This window comes from Mesoplodon bidens, assembly GCF_964165515.1.
Source record: "Mesoplodon bidens genome assembly, chromosome: 7".
Taxonomy (NCBI): domain Eukaryota; kingdom Metazoa; phylum Chordata; class Mammalia; order Artiodactyla; family Ziphiidae; genus Mesoplodon; species Mesoplodon bidens.
The window spans coordinates 110,716,778-110,740,619 of NC_138164.1; the positions used below are offsets into that span (position 1 = coordinate 110,716,778).

Consider the following 23,842-nt stretch of genomic DNA (forward strand, 5'->3'; position numbering starts at 1 on the left):
AGCAGCGCCCCCGACCCCGGACAGCCCTCCTCAGGAGCTGCGTGGCCCCCATCCTCACCTGCAGTGATGGCGATGGCCCGGGCCTCCACCTTATCTCCCATCTTGCGGACCACCTCAGGGCTCGGCCCAATGAACCGAACCCCGGCATCCTGGCAGGCCTGGGCAAAGTCTGCTCGCTCTGACAGGAACCCATAGCCAGGGTGCACAGCATCCACGTTGTTTTCCTGGCGGGGGTGGTGGTGTCAGAAGAGTGGAGCTCGCCTCAAAGCCCTTCACACAGGCCCGCCCAAACCCTGCAGCCCTCGCGCCTGCCCCCCCTCACTTGCTCCATTCACTCACTCACTCATTCCTTCACTCACTCACTCATTCCTTCACTCACTCATTCACTCATTCCTTCACTCACTCACTCATTCGCTCACTCATTCATTCGCTCACTCACTCAGTCATTCATCCCTTCACAGGGACTCACTGCCAGCAGCATCAAGTTTTGGGGGGGCAGGCACAGGACCCAGGCCTGGCCCTCAAGAGGCTCCCATCCCATCCCATCCCAGCCCCGCTCACCTTGGCCACCTTGATGATGTCTGGGATGTGCAGATAGGCCTGCACCGGGGCGAGGCCGCGGCCGATGAGGTAGGCTTCATCAGCTTTCTGTCGGTGCATCTGGCCAGTGTCCTGCTCCGAGTAGACAGCCACGGTGCGGATGCCCAGCTCCGTGCAGGCCCGGAACACACGGATGGCGATCTCGCCTGGGGCCGGGGGTGGGCAACAGGATGGGAATTTAGATCCCTGGGTCCTAAGAGACGCAGAAAAAGGGGCAGGGAGCAGGGGCTGGACACTGGCTCCCGCTGTGCTCACCTCTGTTGGCCACCAGGACCTTCTTGATGGGCTTGTACTCCAGGCGCCGGACACTGGGCGAGGCAGCGGGGGCAGTGGAGGTTCGGCGGATACCTAGGAGCCTCAGGCCCCCACGGATAGTTTGAAACTTCAGCATCTAGGGAGGGAAGTCATGGCCAGGTTAGAGAAGCCTCAGCTCTGGGAGGGTTCCCAGGAAGAGGGGGGGCCCCGCGCCAGCCTCCCGGCAGCCCTGCATGAAAGCCAGCACCACTGCTGCCTTGATTCCTCCCTGCGGGGCTGAGTGACTATAGGGAAGGGAGCAAATTCACACCCAGATGGCACCCCAAGCTTACCCTAATACTCTAATACTCACTATAATTTCTAAAGCACCGCACTTCAAGCTTTTAAAGCAATTTCAGAGACCAGCCAGCAGCCCTGTGTGACCACAGTGTGTAATGTCAGTGTCCCTTCTGCTGGGCACAGCCGTCCAGGCAGCCCCAGACTTTAGAACCCTCGTGCCCCACACTGACCCCTGCGTCCCTCCCTCAGGGTTCCGTCTGGCTGGGCAGGGAGGGTGACAGTGGATCTCCCCAGGAGCGAACCCGCATCAGTGTGCTCTCGGGAAGCACAGCCTCTGCTTAGTTAAAATGCAGATTTCTTCAAACTGCAGAAACCTTCCTTGCTACAAGGGCTACTAAGTAAATTAGTCATGAAACCCAGCTGAGGGCCAGTGAAACGGGCCAGTCACAAAAAGACAAATACAGCATGATTCTGCTTAGATGAGGTCCCTAGAGGAGTCAAATTCACAGAGACAGACAGTGGGAGTGGGGGGGCCAGGGGATGGGGGTGGGGATGGGGAGTGTTTAAAGGGGACAGAGTCTCAGTTTTGCAAGACGAAAAAGTGCTGGAAATGGCCAGGAGTGACGGTTGCACAACGGTGTGAATGTACGTAATGCCAGTGAACTAACTATACACTTAAAAATAGTTAAGATGGCAAATTCTATTATATCAATATATATTTTATCACAATAAAAATAAATTGAGGGCAATTTACATCCCAGAATGCAGAACATCTTCAGAGGTCAACCACCCGCCTCATTTTACAAATGAAGAAAACCAAGGCCCAGGCGAGCTTTAAAAAGTGTGTTCAAAGTCACACAGCTGTTACAGCAGAGCCCAAACTGGCATTCGGTCCTTTACCCCTGCTCCGGTGCCTTTATCCAGCTAACCACGTGAACTATTTCTCAGTAAAGTTTAAATGCTTGACTCAGCCATTTTGTTTTAAGTAAGGAGCATAAAAAAATATATTTTTTAATATATAAAAACCTCAGCATCATATTATGGCCAACAAGACGGATAAGGGGAAATAAAGACCAAATAGAAAGACAAGAGAAGAAAAGAAATAAGGAAATAAAAAGAAAGAGAGACGAGGGAAGCCCTCAGACCAGGGGAGAGCCAGGCACAGCACCAGGCGAGGGCGGCGAGAACAAGGCAGGAGGCTCTCACAGGAGGTAGACCCAGGGAAGGAGAAGAGAAAAGGAAAAAAACAGACAGAAATACGGTCCTTTCAGATCACGACTAGTGCCCCAAGGGCAAGAAAACAGGTAACATTTTGTGAATTACCAGGCGGGGGGCTGGATATTAAGTGGGCCTCTCCTAGGAGGGCGCAGACCTGGGGACCTAAATGGAGGAAGCCGCAGCCACACGCAGATCTGATCTGCAGGGAACGCACCCCAAGCACAGTAACAGCCACGGCCAAGGACCCGAGGGAAGAAGGAGCTGGGTGTGTCCAAGAAAGGTCCGGTCTGATAGCTGGGGGCAGGGACCCCACGGCTGAAGGCGGGACGGGCCAGGCTGCCGAGGCCTCTGGGTGCGTCCGCCTCTCACCCAACATGGTGGTGGAGGGCACGACCCGCTGCGTGTTTGGAAAAGATGCCTGGGTTCGGAGCAGCGAGGACGGGAAGAGGGTGCACGTGTGGGGCTGCGCAGGGGCTGAGACAGAGACAGCACCTCTGACTGGGGGGGCAGAGGGGGTGGGGAGGTATCTGGGGTACAACAGGCTCGATTCGCTGAGACTCACTGTGGAAGATGAGGGGAAGGAAGAAGCCCAGGATGGGCGAGCGGAAGTGCCTCCCCCACCTCAGGAGAGACCAGACTGGGGGTGGGGACGGGCTGCTGAAGAGGTCAGAGCCAGGCAGGAAGCCTGGGTGCTTCAGCAAAAGGGTGGGGTTGGAAGCCCTGGGCCTGGGGTAGATCTGCTGGGGACAGAACAGTCAAGGGAGGAGCAGCGGGTGCACCAACGCTGATTCTGGATGAGGAGGAAGAGCCAGCGAAGGAGGCTGAGGGAGGAAAGCCAGGAAGCGCCGTGGGACTGTGGCAGAAGCTCTCGGGAGTTGAGAGCCAACAGGGGCAGAGGCGAGGGCGGGAGGTGGGCGCCCGGGGTCCCACCCAGCAGTGCGAATGTCAGGGGTGGGGCAGCAGCCTCGCTGGGCTCTGGCTCATCTTCTAAAATGGAGCACACAGTCCTTACTTATTAATACAAAGCGGACGAACCTGGCAGGCACCCCAGGACGCGCCATGCAGGTTAACATCACCAGCGGGAAACGGCCATCACATGCCTCCTGACGGGCGGCCAAGAAGGACCTGCGGGTGTTCCTGCCACAGATGCCCAGCCTGAGTCTAATCGGGAGGCAACACAAGGCAAACCCAGACTGAGGGCCGTTCCACCAAACCACTGGCCTGGACTCTTCACACGTGTCAAAGGTCATGAGGGACAAAGACTAAAGAGCTTCCAGGTTAAAGGAGACTAAAGAGCCATAACAATGAAATGCACATGTGCTCCTGGATTGTATCTTGGATTTCAGCTGCAGTAAAGGACATTAGGGGGACAACTGACAAAATTTAAATAAGGTCTGTACGTTAGAAACGAGTATTGTGTCAATGTTAATTGTTGTACTGTGGTTACTTTAGAGAATATCCTCATTCTTAGGGAAAAAACACTTAAGTGTTTAGGAGTTTAAGGGCATCATATCTGCAACTTACACTCAAGTGGTTCAGGGAAAAGCATGAGAATAATGAAGCAAATGTGGTCAACAGTATTTGGGAAATTGGGGTAAGGGGTGTGAGAATTCCCTGCACTGCTTTTGCAGCCTGTCTGTGGGTCCAAAGGAAGTAAGCCGTGCTCCAGCTGGCGCCAATGGAGGAGCGACCCAAGGGAGCCCCCGGGACCCGCTCACAGTGGGTGCCAAGTACCAGCTGGGCCTCAGAGTGGAAACATTTGACTCCCACACCTTTCTGAAAGCCAGTGAACTTCATCTCCCCCTCGCAGGTCTACTCGCAGCACCTAATCCTCTGCACCGGCTTCCGGATTCAGACACCCACCCACAAGGAGGGAAGCACTTGCCCAGCGGAGCAGCCAGAAGCAGGCAGGCCCTGGCGGTCGATGGCGCACACCCCGGGGAGCAGGTGGGGGATGCAGACCTCGCCCTCGTCCTGGGCACCAGATGCCTGCTCTGCTCAGGGCTGCAGGTGGGATCTTCCTCACTTATCTACAGGTGAGCAGCCTTACAGCTGGTGCCACTGGCACGGAGATCCTCCATCCTCCAGGGACGTCTCAACTAGTTCCAGGGAGGCACATGCTCTTTTCTCCCACTTGGGTGGGTTTACTCCTGAGGACGCCTTAGGCACTACGCATTGTCCTGTGGATAAATAGACATTTCTGTCCTCTCCCCAACCACACATGCCCCAATCCCTTTTCCTGATAAAGAAAGAGATCCCTGGAGGTTATGCCCCCAGGCTGGGTGCCAAGTGCCTCCCTAGCTCAGTCAGCAAACAAGGGAGTCTGAATTATCCGGCCTTAGAGACCCACACACATTTCTGCATTTGACCCTCACACATGCTCTAGACAGCAAGAGCTTCCCTGGCGTCCCACTTTACAAACCAAGAAACCAGGGTCTGGGCACTGGGTGGCAGAGGTGGGGGGGGCTCTGAATGCCCCGGAGCCCCCTGTCCTGTGCAGATGGAAGCAAACATCGGCCTGGACTTGAGACCTAAGCAGACCCTGGGGTGCGGGAGTGAGCAGGCAGATGTTTATAGAAGGGGAAAGGTCACGGTCCTTCGCTGAAGTCAGCAGTGGGGAAAGTGGGCAGAGGGCAGTCACACCCACCGGCCGGCAGCCCAGTGTGAACCTGGAGTCAGCAGGCCTGGGTCTGGGCACCTGACGCCTCATTCCCTCCTCTGTAGAAGTGGCTACCACCACCCCAACCTCGGCAGGTCGTCCTGTGGATCACTGAGCAGGGGCCCTGAGCGCCATGCCTGGGCGATGAACACGGCCGCCAGCACCATCTTCCCACTGGCCTTTCCTCCCTGATGAGTGCGGGACACGCGAAGGAACCCCCCGGCTCTGGTGCCCACACCCGCAGGGCTCTCATTCCCGCCCAAACCAGCGATGCGGCCACCCGCCCAGTGGCTCTCGCTGGACACAAGGGCCAGAACATGCGCCCATGGAGAGCGGAGCGTGTTCTCGGGTGGGAAGACCTGCACCCGACAAGGGAGCCCCGGGGCACTCACCCCGCACCAGCCAGGCACCCAGAGCTGCTTCTGCCCAGGGAGGCCACGCCATCTGCTCGGCCTGAGTCACTGGCCCAGGGTACAAATTTCTCCTGTCCCACAGTGCTGGAGGCAGGGGTGGCTGCCAAGGCTGAAACTGGGGGAAGGGGCACCCCAGAGCAGGTGAGGCAGGGAGGCTGGGCCACGCAGGCAGCAGGAGCTTCACAGCCCAAAGCCTGCTCCCCGATCCCCAGGGACGGGGAAAGAGCATGAAGGAGTGTTCTTTTTTTAAAAATTAATTAATTAATTAATGAGGCTGCGTTGGGTCTTCCTTGCTGCGCGCGGGCTTTCTCTAGTTGCGGCGAGCAGGGGCTACTCTTCGTTGCGGTGCGTGGGCTTCTCATTGCAGTGGTTTCTCTTGTTGCGGAGCACGGGCTCTAGGCGTGTGGGCTTCAATAGTTGTGGCACACAGGCTCAGTAGTTGTGGCTCGCGGGCTCTGGAGTGCAGGCGCACGTGCTTAGTTGCTCCGTGACATGTGGGATCTTCCCGGACCAGGGCTTGAACCCGTGTCCCCTGCATTGGCAGGCGGATTCTTAACCACTGCGTCACCAGGGAAGCCCGAAGGGGGTGTCCTGAGGCAGGACACCAGCCGGGAGCAGGACAGCGGACTTCCTGCTACCCCTGCAGGTGAAAGGCACAGAAACGTCAGCCAACAGGCAGAGTGGGGTCTGGGGAGGCTGGTCAGATGGGGCCCTCGTGGATGCCCGAGGGCACGGGTCACACTGCCCCTCAGAGCCTAGACACAGCCCTGTAGCTCAGTTCCCGGCTTAGTCACAAGCGACCCCCACCTCCTGACCCTGCAAAGCCACGCTTGGGTCCTGAGGACACAAAGGTGAATAAAAATCCTGCTGCTTTCCCAGGACACCTCAGGACTTGGTTAACCCAGCACCCAGCCTTTTCTCTTGTCAAGTCCCACTCCCCTCCCAGACCTGAAACCCAGGGGGTTCGGCTGCCTGGTGCCTCCTAAGGCCTTTCCAGAATCAACTTCAGCTGGGAGAAAACCTGCAGGACAGAGGTGGGCCACCTCACAGAGGCCTCCCTTCCAGGAAGCAGGCCCTTCGTGGCTCGAGTGTGTGATGCACTCACTCTGGCTGCGTCAAGTCTGAGGGTCCGGGCTGGGCCGAAGGAGGAGCCGAATGGGCGGATTCCCGCTCGGGGTGGCGGAGGCAGGCAGCCAGGCACCTGGTGAGGCCCGGCAGCAGAAGCCCAGCGCCTGAGGTGTGAGCGTAGCCAGGCCTCAGGAGACCAAACTCCCTTCTGCAGCCCTCTTAGAGGGGCTGCCTCTGGCATTCAATGGGACCCCCACCCTGAGACCAAACTCCGGCATCTTGCAGTGACCTGAGTGCCAGCCCCTCCTCACAGCGCCACTTTCGCAGAGCACTGGCTTTCCCGCAAGCACCGTTGCAGGTAGCATCCCTGTCCCCTCACCGCAGGGCAGAGCACAGGTGACGGCACCGGTCACAGGAGGGCGGTGTGGGCAAGGCCCAGGCTCCCACCATGGGTGCCACACTGTGCCTTGCTTTTGAGCTTTCGGTTGCGGGATGGGAACCCAGAAGCCCTCAAGGTCGTTGGCAGTTTGGCTGAAAGTCTTCCTTAAAAACGCCGAGGCCTTCGTTAACCAAACCCAACGCCCTGGGAAGCCCTCGTGTTCTGTTGCATCAGCTGACCTTGCCCAGGGGAGCCACAAGTCTTCAGCGAGGGCGGCTGCTCTGCGGATGGATGGCACTCCCCCACTGGCTGGGTTCCCCCAGGGGGACAGGCCCCTTGGAGGAGCCAGGGCACAGCCAGCCTCCGGTCACCTGCCTCGGGGACGCCACTTTGCCTTGCTCAGTGCCAGTGGCACACGTGAGCAAAAATCTCCTTTTCTGACCTCAGAGATGGGGGAGTGATGAGCAAGAGAAAAGCAACCGCCACCGCCCAAAGATCCCTTATCCGGTTTCCTCTCCAGAGAGCCGACAGGCCCAGAGAGGCCCGCTTGCTATTTTTGCAAATGCCAGCTGACAGATCCCTTTCCTTGGCCCCGGGTTGTGCATTAGAGACGGGGAGGAAGACAGCTTTGACTCTCACTTGGGACGTGTAAACAGCGCCAGCAAGAACGAGGCACAGGGAGGCGGGGAGTGTCGGGAACACCTGTTTCTCCCCCGCGGCCTCTCAGCGTGACTCCACAGGCAGTCTCTCCACTTCTCTTCCAGCTTCAAACCTCCCCCCAACACTGAATGGATAAGCTCAGTGTTCTCTCCTTCCAGAAGGGAGTGGTGACGATTCAGTCAAGAGGGCGCTGACGACAACCCGGGGCACGAGGCAGGGGAGGCAGCGACATCATCTGCCAGGCCCGGCGACCCGACCTGCCCCTGCGGCTTCTACAACATCCAGCACTCGCCAAGCTCCACCCCTGTGCCAGGCCGGTGCCAGCAGGTGGGGACACAGCGGGGACCAGTACACCTCGCAGAGCCTCTGCTCTCTCCCAGGCACCAAGCTCCGCACGTACTAAGGGCAGCTGCACAGCTGCTGCTTGTCACTCCCTTTGACAGAAGGAACCAGGCAGAGTGGGATTAAGTCACACTCAGGGTCAGCCAGCAGGGGCAGTTCTGAGCCCACTTTGTACGTCTCCTTCTAGAGCAACAGCGCTGGCCCATTAGGGTGTCCTCACCTAACTAAAGGAAGAAGTTGTGGCTTTCATCAGAAGCAAAGCGCGACAGGCACTTGGAAACCAAAAGCCAGAACCCCACTCCTGATAAAAATGTGTTAGTGCCTGAACTTCGGCAGGGCCACCAGTGGGGCTCTGCACTTCTCACCAGGGAGCAGGCTAGCAGTGCCAGCAATCATGTGTCCCTGAGGAGCTAGGGCAGTTTCAATTCATCCAATAAATCATCAAAATGTCACTAGAGGTCCCATAACTTCAAAACTAAACTACACCTCCCAGGCTGCCTCTTGCAACCAAGAGCAGCACAAAATTCCGCTGTCAAGCCATCACCATCCAAATTTTGGTCCAGACAATAAAGCCACTGGGCTCAGGGCGGACGTGCTCTCAGCCAGAGCAGCCTTGCTGGGATCAGGGTAGGCGGCCACTTGAATAGCTGTTGTAGCCAAGCATGGGGCCCTGGAATGTTCCTTCGAGGATCTGTATTGCTTCCACCCTAAATATCCCTGTTCTTCACACAGCAGCTCCTGCAGACTCAGAGGGCAACTGTGGGCAGGAGGCACAGAGGAAAGTAAAGCTGCGGCCCTGCTTTGGGGGTGGCTGGCTGATGTGTGAGTTTTGGAAGCCCACAGACTGAACTGTCCGCCCCCAGTCCCCAGGTCCCTGAACACATCCGTCTCAGATGTGTGTTGGAGCAGACAGATGGGGTGAGAAGAAGGGAGAGCGGGTCAGAAACAAGCCCCAGGAATCTCCAAATTAACTAGTGAGGCTCCTACACAATTACTTCCTACTACCCACCCCCAGCACTAGCACCCCTACCAGGCTTTATCCCCTGCCCCCAGCCGGCCTCAGCGGCTGGCTGCAAGCAAAAGCAGGTCAGAACCAGAAAGAAAGAGTTCTTGGTGGAGGACTCCAGAAAGAGTTCTTGGTGGAGGACTCCACACTGTGGCAGAAGCGAGCCTCTGATGGATGGGGCTGCACTCGGGGAGCCTTCCTTCCAGGCAGCTCCGTGCTGTCCTAAACGTGTCGGATGGTGGCCCGGGGCTGGAGGCTAACGGGGACAGATGAAAGGGAAAGACTCCGCCTGACTTTCAGGGCTGCAGCGGCTGATATCAAAGCGCCCAAGAGAGGACAGACCAAGGCCGAGACTTCTGAGCAGGGGGAGCCGAAGGGAGGACACGAGAAGCAACGAAGGTGACAGATGAAGAAGAAAGGGGCGCGAGAACATCAAAGGCAGGAAGAGACTCAGAGCGGACACAGCGCGGGGCCCGGGGCAGCACAGCCCGCCTCCCACCCTGAGCGGCGGGGCTCCGCGTCGTCCCTGGCAACCCTCGATTTAGGCAGCAGGCAGAGGGGAGAGGGGGGAACAGCGGCACCTTGGGATGACGGGCCCTGCGTGGGCCGAGGGGATTTGTGGACTGGGAAGCAGAGGAGGCTCAGAGAGAGAGGCGCGTGAGGCCTGATCAAGGCCCGCAAGGGAGTGGCAGGGAGTACAAGGTGAGGAGGGGGCCCAGTGGGCACAGCAGCGGCTGCCCTGTCCCAGCCTCATTTAAGGGCAGGGAGACTTTCAGGGCAAACACTGCCCCCTGGTGCAAAAGGAGTGCTACTGCCAACCTGTGCACGCCTGCCTGGGGACCGGAACGTTGGGCCAGGCTCACAGCCGGAAAGCCACTCTCACGAATTTCTCCACATCCTTTAGGTCCCACTCAGGAAGGCCTTCCTGGACTCCTCCACCACCCCAGCCAGCTCAGACACCCTTCCTCAGGCGGCCATCTGTCTTCAGCGCAGCTCTGTCACTGTCCCTGCCACACCCCCTGTCCTCCTGCTTGTGGGGGTTCTCGGTGAGGTCGTGTCTGCGTCTGTGTCCTCAAGAAGAAGCACTTAATGCTCCCCTGGTGGCACAGTGCTTAAGAATCCGCCTGCCAATGCAGGGGACACGGGTTCGAGCCCTGGTCCGGGAAGATCCCACATGCCGTGGAGCAACTGAGCCCGTGCGCCACAACTACTGAGCCCATGTGCCGCAACTACTGAGCCCGTGCACTGCAACCACTGAAGCCCGCGCGCTGCAACAGCGACCAAACGCAGGCAAAAATAAATTTAAAAAAAAATAAATTTATTCTAAAAAAATGAAATTAAAAAAAAAAGGAGCACTTAATGTTATAAACGATTTGCTGACCCATCTCACCAGACACTGTGACGACTTGGTGACAGGATTCTCGGTCTGTTTTGTCCCCCAGTGTCTCCCTAGCACTCTGCCCAGTGCCTGACACCGACATTAAATGTCTGGGGAATGAATGAGTGAATGAATGAATGACGGCTCCAGGCCACATGAGCTTGCAGAGTACTGTGAACCCAGAAATACTGTGGAGCGGCTAGACAAAGAATGAATAAGGCATGGCCCCTCCTGGGAGCAGCACGCACAAGCTAAAGGGACACATGAGTGTCCCTTATACACAGATAAGAGCCCAAAGTGTTGACAAGGAAGGTCAAAGGGGCAAGGTCAGCAAAAAATACCTCCCAGCCTGGGGGTGGGAACCAGAACAGCATTTCAGGGCTGAGAGGGGTAACAAGCACTAAAAATTCAATTCTAACTATGGCCGGATGATGCTTTGCAGGGAGACGGACACCAAAACACAGCAGGCATGCAGGTGGTCCAGAAAGCTCCCTGACACCTTCGTGGCACACCCACCCCAGCTGGCGAGTCACACAGGACCTCGTCCCCACTCGCTCACTCAGGTCACCCCAGTTTCAAGGTGGTAGGAAAGTGGACACCAGTGTATGGGCTGCATTTTGTGCCCCAAAGAGATACGTGGGGGTGCCAACACCCAAGACCTCAGAATGTGACTTTAGTTGGAAATAAGGTCATTTTTTTTGGGGGGGGCGCTCTGCACAGCATGCAGGATCTTAGTTCCCTGACCAGGGATCGAACCCGCGCCCCACGCAGTGGAAGTGCGGAGTCCTAACCACTGGACCGCCAGGGAAGTCCCAAAATAAGGTCTTTACAGAGGTAATCAGTGAAAATGAGGTCACTAGGGTGGGCCCAAATCCAATATGTTTGGTGTCCTTATAAAACGATGAAATTTGAACATAGAGACAGACACACGCAGATGGAAGACCATGTGGAGACACGCAGGGAGAAGACAGCCATGTGCCTGGAGAGAATGCCACGGATTGCTGGAAACACCGGAAGCTGGAAGAGATGAGGAAGGATCCCCGCCCCCCCGAACTGTCAGAGGGACCGTGACCCTGCCGACACCTTGATTTTGGACTTCTGATCTCCAGACTGTGAGACAATAAATCTCTGCCGTAAGCCATCCCGTTTTCGGTTCTTTGCTATGGCAGCCCTAGGAATCTAACAGACCTACGTTCCCCATAGATGACCAGAACCTATAGAGACCCTAAAACCAGGGGCTGGGGAGCATAGGGTGTTAAAAACGCCCCCTTCAGAATTCCCTGGTGGTCCAGTGGTTAGGACTCCACACTTCCACTGCAGGGGGCATGGCTTCAATCCCTGGTCAGGGAACTAAGATCTCGCAAGCCGCACAGCACAGCCAAAACTTGTTTTTAAAAATAAAAAATAAAAACACCCCCTTCTCTCACCCGCTCATCCTGAAGCAGGCCAAGCGGGGGCCTTCAGAGCACGGAGCTATTTAGGACTGTGATCAGCACCCGCTCTGGGCCAGGAAAGGCCGAGTGGGTGGCAGCAAAAACGAGCCTGTGAACAGTGCCGATGCCAACACATGGCTGCATGGAGAGAGGGCAGAGCCAGCAGGAAGACCTCCTGGAGAAACACACCAGGGACAAATCCAAGGACGAGGAGCAAGGAGGGAGGTGGTTCAGGCATGGGGACAGTGGGAGCAAAGACAAAGGAGCAAACAGCCTGGCAAATGTCCACTGAGGCCAGAGGCAGGGAGTGAGGATGCCCAGGAGACCAAGCGCAGACACCTAGACTCCAGGTCACGAGCCTGCATGCACAGCAAGGGGCGCAGACTTACCCTCAACGTCAGGGGATGTGACCCAGGAAACTAGGCGGGGGAGGAGGGATTTGCAATTTAGAGGGACCACTCTGGCTGTTCTGAGGAAGATGAATTTGAGGAGGAAAGACTAGAGGTGGAAGAAAAACAAGGAAGATGTTCTAATGTAGGCAAGAAACATGCCGGAAGTACTCCTCAAGCAGCTGTTCGACGAGGGGTAAAGAGGCCACAGGTAAGGGTGGCTCTTGGCTCCTGTTTTAAGGGAAGGGGTGAACTTCAGTGGCAATGTCAAGTTAAGGAACACAGAAGTGGATGTAGGTAGCGGCCGGCAAGTTCAATTTTGACCTTGATGAGCTTGAAATTAACTGCAAGCTATCCAGCTGGGGAGTCCAAACAGGCTGCTGGACGTGAGTCTGACGTTGAAGGAGAACTCTGAGCAGGAGAAGGAGGTCTGGGAGCCACGTCCTGCTGGGGACATGAGGGCAGGAGGGGTGGATGGGACAGCCAGAAACACCCACCGGCCAGGATGAGCCGAGGGACACCCAGGGACCAGCCAGGGCTCTGAGGAATGTCAGTGTCTAAGGCAGCAGAGCTCTGATAAGGAGTGAAAAGAACAGACATGGGATTTGGCAGCAGAGGGCTCCCTGGTGGCCTCAGCGGTGGCTCAGAGCGGGTAGAGGTAACAGTGAGTTAGGGGGAGGTGAGGAGGTCTGTACTGTAAACGCCCCAGTGTCTGGACAAGGACGTCTTACCTGAATGTTCAAGAAGAAGAGGAGGAATGCAGGATGAGCATCTGAGGATCCTAGACGATCCTAGAGGGTACTAGGATGGAGGGACCCTCCCTTCCTCCCGCCCGCCCTTCCTCCCTCCCTCCCTCCCTTTCTTTCTTTCTCTTTTCTTTATGAAACATTTGAAAAATACAGACAATACGTCTAGCAATATATATAAGACCCAGAAACTCAGAATAAACTGATGTCACTATGTTGACATATTTGCTTCACATTTTATGGTAAGAACTAGGTCTGGTGAAATGTATGGATCGAACACAGGAGTTCATTTCTACCCTTCTGAAATCCCACTAAAACATCGGTAAAAGGATCTTTTTAAAAAGAGCACAAACCCCCAAGGACAAATGGGAAAGCCAAGGGCAGCAGATGAGAGAGGCCCCTAAAATTGAAGGATGCACGGCACGTGGGCAAGTGGCAATGACTGGGGGTGGGGGGTGGAGAGCACGCAGGGGATTCCGCAGTGTGAGCAAATTCGAGTTGCAGGCTCCCGGGAAGTTCAGAACTTAGTGGGTCGGCTGGACAGTGGGGCTGCAAACCGAAGGCTGGTTACAGTCTAAGGGAATGAGAGTCCCAGACCCATCTCCGCACCACACCCCAGCAGAACCACAGAACAGCAAACAGCCTCAGCCCTGCTGAGTCCAGTGCAGTCACTGGCTGAATCCTCGCAGCGACCCCTGCGACGGTTCACCTGCGTTCCCAGGTCTAGAGCCATGGAAACTGAGGCTCAGGCAGGACAGATGGAGTCATGTGCCCAAGAGCACGCTGCTAGGAAGTGTCAGAGCCAGGTGGACCGCTTATGGGCAGCCAGGGCCCCACTCCTGACCGCCAGGCACTGGCACCTTTCAGAAGACGAGAGGTTGGGTTCCTGGAGAGGCTCCACTGTGGCCACGAGGCCCAGCCAGGGGAGAGGCGGCAGACAGGGCACCAGACGGCACTGCAGAGAGCAGGGGAGATGGCAAAGCCCTCGGCTACCACGAAGTGGTTCCCAGGCTGATGGCTAGGGAGCACCCTGAGGGCTCCTCTCTAGGAAACCACCCGCCCAGGACGGATGTCCCGTGGCTACAGACACATAGTGGGCACCCAAAGAAAGGGCTGGCCTGCAACTTCCTCTCAAGGTGAGGACAACGGGTCCATAAGCCCCACCATGCCCAGGCTTTCCAGTCGGCTTCAGTATGAAGGGACAGCCAAAAGCACCAGATGTTTGAGGACAGAGCCCAAAAAATTCACCAAAACAAATCGGGAATAAAAACATGGAACTCTGAGGAGAAAGTAACAGAGAGAGCAGAGATTTAGGAAAAAACACTATAATTAATCTCAGAGAAGTACGAGAAGCTATAGCTTTGCAAGGTGGCAGCTATTTTAAAAGGCGATGAGAAAGAGCTCTAGGGGATTAAAAATAGCATTGCAGACAGTTTTAAACATAATAAATAGAAGAATTAGAAGACAGTGAAGGACATCACCCAGAAAGCATAACAAAAAGACTGACATATGGCAAATAGGAGAAAAGGTAAGAAAATAAGAGGCTGAGTCCAGGGAGCCCACCCCCAGCCCCCCGGGGTGGGGGAGCAGGGCAGAGTCATCCAGCATCACCTCCTGCACCTCGTGCACTTGTGGCTGTGAGGACCCTTTGAGCCCCAGCAAGATGCCCAAAGTCCTGCCTTGAAATAAGATCGGGGGATCCCGTTAACTTCCTGTATCACAGAGTGGGTGGCTTAAAACAACCAAAATGTATTCTCTTTTAGTTCTGGAGGCCAGAGTTCAGCATCAGTTTCACTGGGCCCAAATCGAGGCACAGGCAGGGTCATATGCACTCCGGAGGCTGAAGGGGAGTGTCTTTCCTTGCCTCCTCCAGCTTCTGGTTGCTGCCGGAATGCCTCTGCTTATGGCCACATCACTCCAGTCTCTGCCTCTGTCATCACTTGGCCTTCTAGAACTGCAGTGTGTGTCTAACCTCCTGCATCTCCCTTCTGAGGACACCTGCGATGGCATTTAGGGCCCCCGGATAATCCAGGGTCACCTCCCCATGTCAAGATCCTTCACTTCGTCATATCTGCAAAGACCCTTTTCCCTGATAATGTGACACAGGTGCCAGGGATGAGGACCTAGACATCTTTGGGGGCCGTCACTCAGCCAACTACACTCCTGAAGAGAAGAAGGAGGCCACAGTAACGCTGAGCCACTTCTGAGGGAAACGCTCTCCAACCTAGAATTTTCTACCCGGTTACACTATCAATCAAGTGTGAGGGCAAAATAAAGGTATTTTCAGACCTGCTTGGCCTAGGAAAGTTTACCACCCTCGCGTGCATTTTCCCAGGAAACTCTTGGGAGATGAGCACCAACAAAACAAGGGAGTAAATAAACCAAGACCGAGAAGCCTGGGAGCCAGCACAGAAGGAAGCCCAGGGAATTCTCAGGGGATGGTGAGAACTGCTTCTCCAGATAACAGCACAGGCCAGGAAGCTTCCAGAGATGGGGCTCCAAGGGGGCAATCAGGGGTCTAAATAAACAAACAAAAAGGCTGGATTACCTGATGTCTCTGAAAAAATGGGGATCAGACAGCCATTTATAGTTCGTCTGGGGATGAAGGAATGAAGTAAAGAGTAACTCCAGAGCTTCCCTGGTGGCGCAGTGGTTGAGAGTCTGCCTGCCGATGCAGGGGACATGGGTTCGTGCCCCGGTCTGGGAAGATCCCACATGCCGCGGAGCGGCTGGGCCCGTGAGCCATGGCCGCTGAGCCTGCATGTCCGGAGCCTGTGCTCCGCAACGGGAGAGGCCACAGCAGTACGAGGCCCGCGTACCGCAAAATAAATAAATAAATAAAATTAAAAAAAAAAAAAAAAAAAAGAGTAACTCCAGGAAACTGAGAAGTTATACAGGAAAATGTTATCATGTATACACTTGGTGTTCTCAACTGTGAATATTTACTTGATTTTAATAATGTAAAAACTGAAAATGTACTTTTAAATGGTTACATAACCATGCGGGAAGGAGGAGAGCAGGGAAAGTGGGTATGTTTGGGCTGGGGGGTAAAAGCGAGCTAAACCTTCCACAGGAGGAGGTCAGAAAATAGAGCCGAATGCTGTTTGGAACAGGAGGGTAGGCTGCTAGGAGTTAAAGGGATGGAGAACCCCGGAAAGCGGCTCAGCTCAGGTGAAAGACCGGCCTTGTACTGGATGAAGAGCGTCTCCGTCCTCTGAGAGCAAAGCTCTAGTGCCAGTGTAAAATATCCCAGCACTGGTTGGGACCCAGGCATCACCCAATGCACTGACCCTGCCAAGGGCTGAGATGACCAGTGGCTTTCGTGCTCCGGCTCCCTGGGCTGACAGGGCAAGACATCACGTTCAGAGAGGTACAGCCAGAGAAGCAGCAGCCCAGGGAAGGCAGACCTGCAGACAGCCGTGCCTCCTGTTCACACCCAAACTCCTGGTTAGCCACAGCCGCTCCAAGAAGCAGGATGAGACTAAGCTTTACGAAAAATATCTGGCCGGTCAGATCAGCAAAAGATACAGATTAGAAAAGGCAATGGCGTTTCCCTGTGAGGGGGTTTAAAAAATTTTTAGACAGTTTTCTGAATGACTTGGTTTAGGTCAAATGAGTCTTCTGGAATAGTAAAATATTCGATTGATTGTATGAGATTTCTTAAGTTTCTGCTGTGATCTACCTGTATCTTGGCACGTTCCTACAATAGGCTGTGTTAATATTCTTTCTTTAGAGGAGAAAAGCAAAAGTTAGATATGTTTGGAATTTAGATATTAAGTATGTTTTACTTTAAAATGTACCATGATGGACTTCCCTGGTGGCGCAGTGGTTAAGACTTGGTGCTTCCACTGCAGGGGGCGTGGGTTTGATCCCTGGTCAGGGAACTAGGACCCCGCATGCCGCGCGGTACGGCCAAAAAATAAATTAAACAAACAAAAAAAGTACCATGAATCAGAGGTTGGTAGCCCTCAGCACAGTCTGGCCAGAGAAATGTGAGTAGCAAGACATTACTTCAATCTCCTCCCGGGCTCCCGACTCTCTTCTCAACCAAGATAAAGTCGCTGAGCCAAGGGCCGCCAGATTCAGCCAATTAAAATGCAAAGTGTCCAGTTAGAATCTGAATTTCAGCTAGACTGCATTAAAAATATATATATATCCTGTATATCAAGTATATCCTGTGCAATATTTGGAGCATACTTACACTACTAAATTGTTGGTTTATCTGAAATTTGAATTCAACTAGCCATTTTAATAAACTAGCCATTTGAATTTAGTATTTTATCTGGCAGCCCCAATGCACCAACAGTGCCGAGGCCCTGACTGGATCTTAAGGAGAAAAGAAAACACGTGAAGAGAATTCCCAGATGTTGACGTAACAGGGCAAGGAAAACACAGTGGTAAGACCCCAGGGGTCGAACGGCCTGGGTTCCAGTCAGGGCTCCACCAAGCCCACTAGCTCTGGGCAAGCTGTTTAATCTCCAGGCCTGAATTTCTTCACCTGTAAAATCAGGGATAATAACAGTAATGTGCATAGGCTCGTTACAAGATCAAACGAGTTAATGCATGTCACGCGCTCAGAAGAGTGTCTGGCACATAACAGGCCTTTATTATAAGTGTCAGCTTTCAGTGTCAGCAATGCGGAGGCTGAGCAGGGGACTTGGCCCTGCTTCTGATGGGCAGAGGTGGGCAGGGCCAGGGCCATGAGGAGAGAACCAGAGGCCAGCCCAGTCGGGCTGGGGCTTGCTTGCGGAGATGATGCTTTGAAGCACAACTTGACCCTCATAGTCTCCTTAGTCAGAGCAAGTGAGATGACCTAAGAAATGGGGTCCTCCCGCCCACGCACATCCTTTGGGGGAGGATCCACCATGAGCCACCCGCACCAGGCACAGATCGGTCGCTCCCACTGGCTCCCTGACTCTGCCCCTTTCCAACTCAGTGTTCAGTGACATTGAGTAACAGCCTGAAACTGATCACAGTGGGCATCTGTACACCACAGGAATCGGCAAATACTACAACCAGGGCCCTTTCCTCACCTCCCCGGGAGCCACAGATGACAAGAACATCTAGACGGGCTAAGCATCCCACCGTGACCTGGAGACAGGCAGTGAGGGTGGGCTGGGTGAGTGGTACCCCCTCTCCACTTGCCTGTTTGGCTACAGACCCCAAATAAAGAGGCCTCTGTGGGACGTTTATAGCAATACAATCTTACCTCAGGAAACAAGAAAAATCTCAAATAAACAACCTAAACTTACACCTAAAGCAATTAGAGAAAGAGGAACAAACAAAACCCAAAGTTAGTAGAAGGAAAGAAATCATAAAGATCAGAGCAGAAATAAATGAAATAGAGATGAATAAATCAGTAGAAAAGATCAATGAAACGAAAAGCTGGTTCTTTGAGAAGATAAGCAAAATGGATAAACCTTTAGCCAGACTCAGGAAGAAATAAAGGGAGAGGGCCTAAATCAATAAAATTAGAAATGAAGGAGAAGTTACAACTGACACCACAGAAATACAAAGGATCATAAAAGAATACTACAAGCAACTATATGCCAATAAAATGGACAACCTAGAAGAAATGGTTAAATTCTTAGAAAGGTACAATCTTCCAAGACTGAACCAGGAAGAAAGAGAAAATATGAACAGACCAATCACAAGTACTGAAATTGAAACTGTGATTAAAAAACTTCCAACAAACAAAAGTCCAGGACCAGATGGCTTCACAGGTGAATTCTATCCAACATTTAGAGAAGAGTTAAAACCTATCCTTCTGAAACTACTCCCAAAAATTGCAGAGGAAGGAACACTCCCAAACTCATTCTATGAGGCCACCATCACCCTGATACCAAAACCAGACAAAGATACTACAAAAAAAGAAAAGTACATGCCATGTTCAACACTGATGAACACAGACCCAAAAATCCTCAACAAAATACTAGCAAACCGAATCCAACAATACACTAAAAAGATCATACACCATGATCAAGTGGGATTTACCCCAGGGATGCAAGGATTTTTCAATATCCGCAAATCAATCAGTATGATACACCACATTAACAAATTGAAGAATAAAGACCACATGCTGGGGCTTCCCTGGTGGCACAGTGCTTAAGAATCCGCCTGCCAATGCAGGGGACAAGGGTTCGAGACCTGGTCCGGGAAGATCCCACATGCTGCAGAGCAAATAAGCCCGTGCACTACAACTACTGAGCCTGTGCTCTAGAGCCCGCAAGCCACAGCTACTGAGCCCATGCTCCACAACAAGAGAAGCCACTGCAATGAGAAGCCCATGCACCGCAACGAAGAGTAGTCCCTGCTCTCCACAACTAAAGAAAGCCCGCACGCAGCAATGAAGACCCAATGCAACCAAAAAAACAAAAAAAAATCAATAAAATAAAATTTAAAAATATTTTTAAAAACCCATATGATCACCTCAGTAAGTGCAGAAAAAGTTTTTGACAAAATTCAACATCTCTTTATGATAAACACTCTCCAGAAAGTGGGCATAGAGGGAACTTATCTCAACATAATAAAGACCATATATGACAAACCCAGAGCTAATATCATACTCAATGGTGAAAAGTTGAAAGCATCTGCTCTAAGATCAGGAACAAGACAAGGATGCCCACTCTTGCCACTTTTATTCCACATAGTTTTGGAAGTCCTAGCCACAGCAATCAGAGGAGAAAAAGAAATAAAAGGAATCCAAATTGGAAAAGAAAAAGTAAAACTGTCACTGTTTGCCGATGACGTGATACTATACGTAGAAAATCCTAAAGATGCTACCAGAATACTACTGGAGCTCATCAATGAATTCGGTAAAGCTAGAGGATACAAAATTAATACACAGAAATCTCTTGCATTTCTATACACTAACAATGAAAGATCAGAAAGAGAAATTAAGGAAACAATCCCATTTATCATTGCATCAAAAAGAATAAAATAAAAATAAAATAAACCTACCTAAGGAGGCAAAAGACCTGTACTCCGAAAAGTATAAGATGCTGATGAAAGAAATCGAAGATGACACAAACAGATGGAAAGATATACCACGTTCTTAGATTGGTAGAATCAATATTGTCAAAATGATTATACTACCCAAGGCAATCTACAGATTCAACGCAATCCCTATCAAATCATGAATGGCATTTCTCACAGAATTAGAACAAACAATTTTTAAATTTGTATGGAAACACGAAAGACCCCAAATAGCCAAAGCAATCCTGAGAAAGAAAAACAGACCTGGAGGAATCAGGCTCCCTGACTTGACTATACTACAAAGCTACAGCAATCAAAACAGTATGGTGCTGGCACAAAAACAGAAATACAGATCAATGGAACAGGATAGAAAGCCCAGAAATAAACCCATGCACCTATGGTCAATTAATCTATGACAAAGGAGGCAAGAATATACAATGGAGAAAAGACAGCCTCTTCAATAAGTGGTGGAAAACTGGACAGCTACATGTAAAGGAATGAATTAGAACATTCTCTAACACCATACACAAAAATAAATCAAAATGGATTAGAGACCTAAATGTAAGACTGGATACTATAAAACTCTTAGAGGAAAACACAGGCAGAACACTCTGACATAAATCACAGCAGTATCTTTTTGGATCCACCTCCTAGAGAAATGGAAATAAAAACAAAAATAAACAAATGGGACCTAATTAAACTTAAAAGATTTTACACAGCAAAGGAAACCATAAACAAAACGAAAAGACAACCCACGGAATGGGAGAAAATATTTGCAAATGAAGTGACCAACAAGGGATTAATCTCCAGAATATACAAACAGTTCATGCAGCTCAATATCAAAAAGCAAACAACGCAATCAAAAAATGGGCAGAAGATCTAAATAGACATTCCTCCAAAGAAGACATACAGATGGCCAAAAAGCACATGAAAATATGCTCATCACTGCTAATTATTAGAGAAGTGCAAATCAAAACTATAATGAGGTATCACCTCACACCAGTCAAAATGGCCATCATCAAAAAGTCTACAAACAATAAATGCTGGAGAGGGTGTGGAGAAAAGGGAACCCTCTTGCACTGTTGGTGGGAATGTACACTGGTACAACCACTATGGACAACAGTATGGAGGTTCCTTGAAAAACTAAAAATAGAACTACTGTATGATCCAGCAACCCCATTCCTAGGCATATATCTGGAGAAAAACATAATTTGAAAAGATATATGCATCCAATGTTCATAGCAGCACTATTCACAATAGCCAAGACATGGAAGCAACCTAAATGTCCACTGACAGAGGAATAGATAAAGAAGCTGTGGTACATATATACAGTGGAATATTACTCAGCCATAAAAAAGAATGAAATAGTGCCATTTGCAGCCACATGGCATTATTATTATAATCTCTGATAGAGATTATCATACTAAGTGAAGTAAGTCAGACAAAGACAAATATCATATGATATCACTTATATGTGGAATCTGAAAAAATGACACAAATGATCTTATTTACAAAAGAGGAACAGACTCACAGACTTAGAAAACAAACTTATAGTTACCAAAGGGGAAAGGCGGGGGATGTGGAGGAATAAATTAGGAGTTTGGAATTAACATATACACATTAATATATATATATATATATATATTAGATAATCAACAAGGACCTACTGTATAATACAGGGAACTCTACTCAATATTCTGTAATAACCTATATGGGAAAAGAATCTGGAAAAGAATGGATACATGTATAAATGAATCACTTTGCTGTACACCTGAAACTAACACAACATTGTACTCAATTATACTCCAATATAAAATAAAATTTAATTTAAAAAAAAAAGAGGCCTCTGTGTCTTTTGTAGAAGCCTCATGTACAGAGCATTTAATTCAGTCAAAACATGAGGATGAGCTAAGGAAGAAATGAATCAGAAACTCTCTATGCTCAAGGCAGTTCAGAAGCCATTCTGCAACACTAATGAAGCTGTGAGAATACCAAAATAAAGATTCCTTTGATAATCTCATTTAACAATGTGAAAATTAGTCTTTGCTTTTTAAGGGACTGACTTCCTTGCTCATATACCCTTGACACCTTTTCTCTCTCCCCACCCCACCCCCTTCTCTCTTTCTTAACCAACAGAGGCATTTGCAGGTTGAAATGTGAGGATTTAAAATAATAGCTGTTGCATATACATGTCAAATGTCTATTCTGTAACAGAACTTACCCCCTCCCTCCCCCATCCCAGATGAGACACACTCCTCAAAACCCAACCAAACACCTCTTCTCTTCCATCCCCAGGGAACTAGGGCTTCAGTTTGGGGGTCATCTTTGCCCTTCCCTCTCCCTCTCCCACCATCTAGTCAAGAAGGCCCATCAGTTCTTCCTCTGAAATCCCTCACGTCCTCCTTGCTTTCATTTCCACTAACCCACCCTGGATCACCCACTTCTTCCTACCTGAACTGCTGTAAAAGCCTCCTAACCATGACCAACCATTACCATTGGTTGGCTTTAGCTACTGATCCAGGCTATATACTGAGGACAGCATCCCCAGTGCGGGCATTCTTTCACTCTCTTTTTAAAACCCTCCACGACCCTTACTGCCTACAGGTAAGAATCTCGCCTCACATCATTAGTCCAAGCTGCCTGTCGAGCCTCACTTCCCATCACTCCTCAGCCTCCTGGGTCCTATAACTCCAGCCAAACTGCCCCCTCCTTGTTCCCAAGTAATCCAAGCACGTTCCCGTCTTCCTCAGAGCACTCCTTCCACCAAGATGCTCCCCACCTGGATGCCCTTTTCCCTGTGCAAAGCCCACTCATGTCTGGGTTATGTGTCTAATTTTTCTCCCTCCCGAAATCCCACCAAAACTTTAGTAAGAGGTTTTTGTTTTTTAAGCTATAAATCCCTAAGGAAAGAGAGACCAGGAGGGGAGACCACAGCAACATAACTGTGGAAGCAGCTTGGGTTAAGTGTCCTCGTGGCTCTACCTGGCAGTGGGGAAGGTTGATCATCCACCAGTTTCCACCACAGAATCCAAGAAAAGCTAGGGAACTGTGGCTCCAGGTCCCCTGGGATGGGATGAGTGGGCTGATACGTACAATGGAAGCTGGGTGAAAGCTTTTGAGAAGCAGTTAGACCCCTAGATCCATTCCCCCACCTCATGCTGCTGGAGACCACCCCTCTCCCACCCTCTCCTGAAGAACAGAGGTTTGCTCTCCGGAGAGGACGAAGCTCAGGGTCTGCACTGGGGGATGCAAGGCACAGCTGAGGGCCTGGGTACCTTGCCAAAAACAGGAGAGGAAGGTTAAGTGAGCCTATGCATCCTGTCCCCTCGCCCACTCAGCTCCTAGAACACCCTTCCCCTCCTCTGAGACCTGACCCAGCCCAAGAGGGGAGGCCTCAGGATATTGACACTGAGGTTCCCCAACAAATAGCATGCCTCATCACCACTGTGCACCTCAGAAACTGGACTCCCAGGCAGCTTTTAGCCCCTACTAGTAACTGTGAACCGGCAACCAAAGATCACTGGGCAGCCGAGGACAGATTCCTTCAAAGAGAGACCAAAGGAAAGTAGCAGAAAAAAGCAACTTGGAGGAAACAGCCAAAGCAAGGAGAAGAAAACTTAAATGAACTTGTCATTAATATCCTCAGAGAAACAAGAAAAGATTACATAGGTGGAACTACAGGATGTTATGCACATATTTTTAAAGACCCATTCAGAGAGCAAGAAAAGCTCTTGGAAATTAAAATATAATGGGAAAAACAAACAAAAAAATCAATAGAAGGGTTGGAAGATTAGGTAAAGGGGAAAATGGGCAAGAAAGGCAAAAGAGGGCTTCCCTGGTGGCGCAGTGGTTAAGAATCGCCTGCCAATGCAGGGGACACGGGTTCGGGCCCTGGTCTGGGAAGATCCCACATGCTGCGGAGCAACTAAGCCCATGCGCCCCAACTACTGAGCCTGCACTCTAGAGCCTGTGAGTCACAGCTACTGAGCCCTCATGCCTAGAGCCCGTGCTCCGCAACAAGAGAAGCCACTGCAATGAGAAG

At 51.5% G+C, this 23,842-nt stretch overlaps 1 protein-coding gene across 9 annotated transcripts in view; it reads right to left on the reverse strand.

Annotated features, from left to right (window-relative positions):
- PC (pyruvate carboxylase) overlaps positions 1 to 23,842 on the reverse strand; it is a 102,375-nt gene that overhangs the window by 21,914 nt on the left and 56,619 nt on the right. For 6 of the 9 annotated variants that reach the window (XM_081239548.1, XM_081239552.1, XM_081239553.1 and 3 more), the window contains 3 exons: positions 856 to 991; positions 562 to 746; positions 59 to 224 (listed from right to left, as the gene is read on the reverse strand). In XM_081239548.1, the coding sequence (XP_081095674.1) occupies positions 59 to 224; positions 562 to 746; positions 856 to 991 (487 nt within the window). Of the gene's footprint in view, positions 1 to 58; positions 225 to 561; positions 747 to 855; positions 992 to 1,207; positions 1,230 to 4,314; positions 4,406 to 5,403; positions 6,065 to 23,842 lie in introns of those variants that run through there. The other 3 variants (XM_081239551.1, XM_081239554.1, XM_081239555.1) reach the window with 3 other exon arrangements.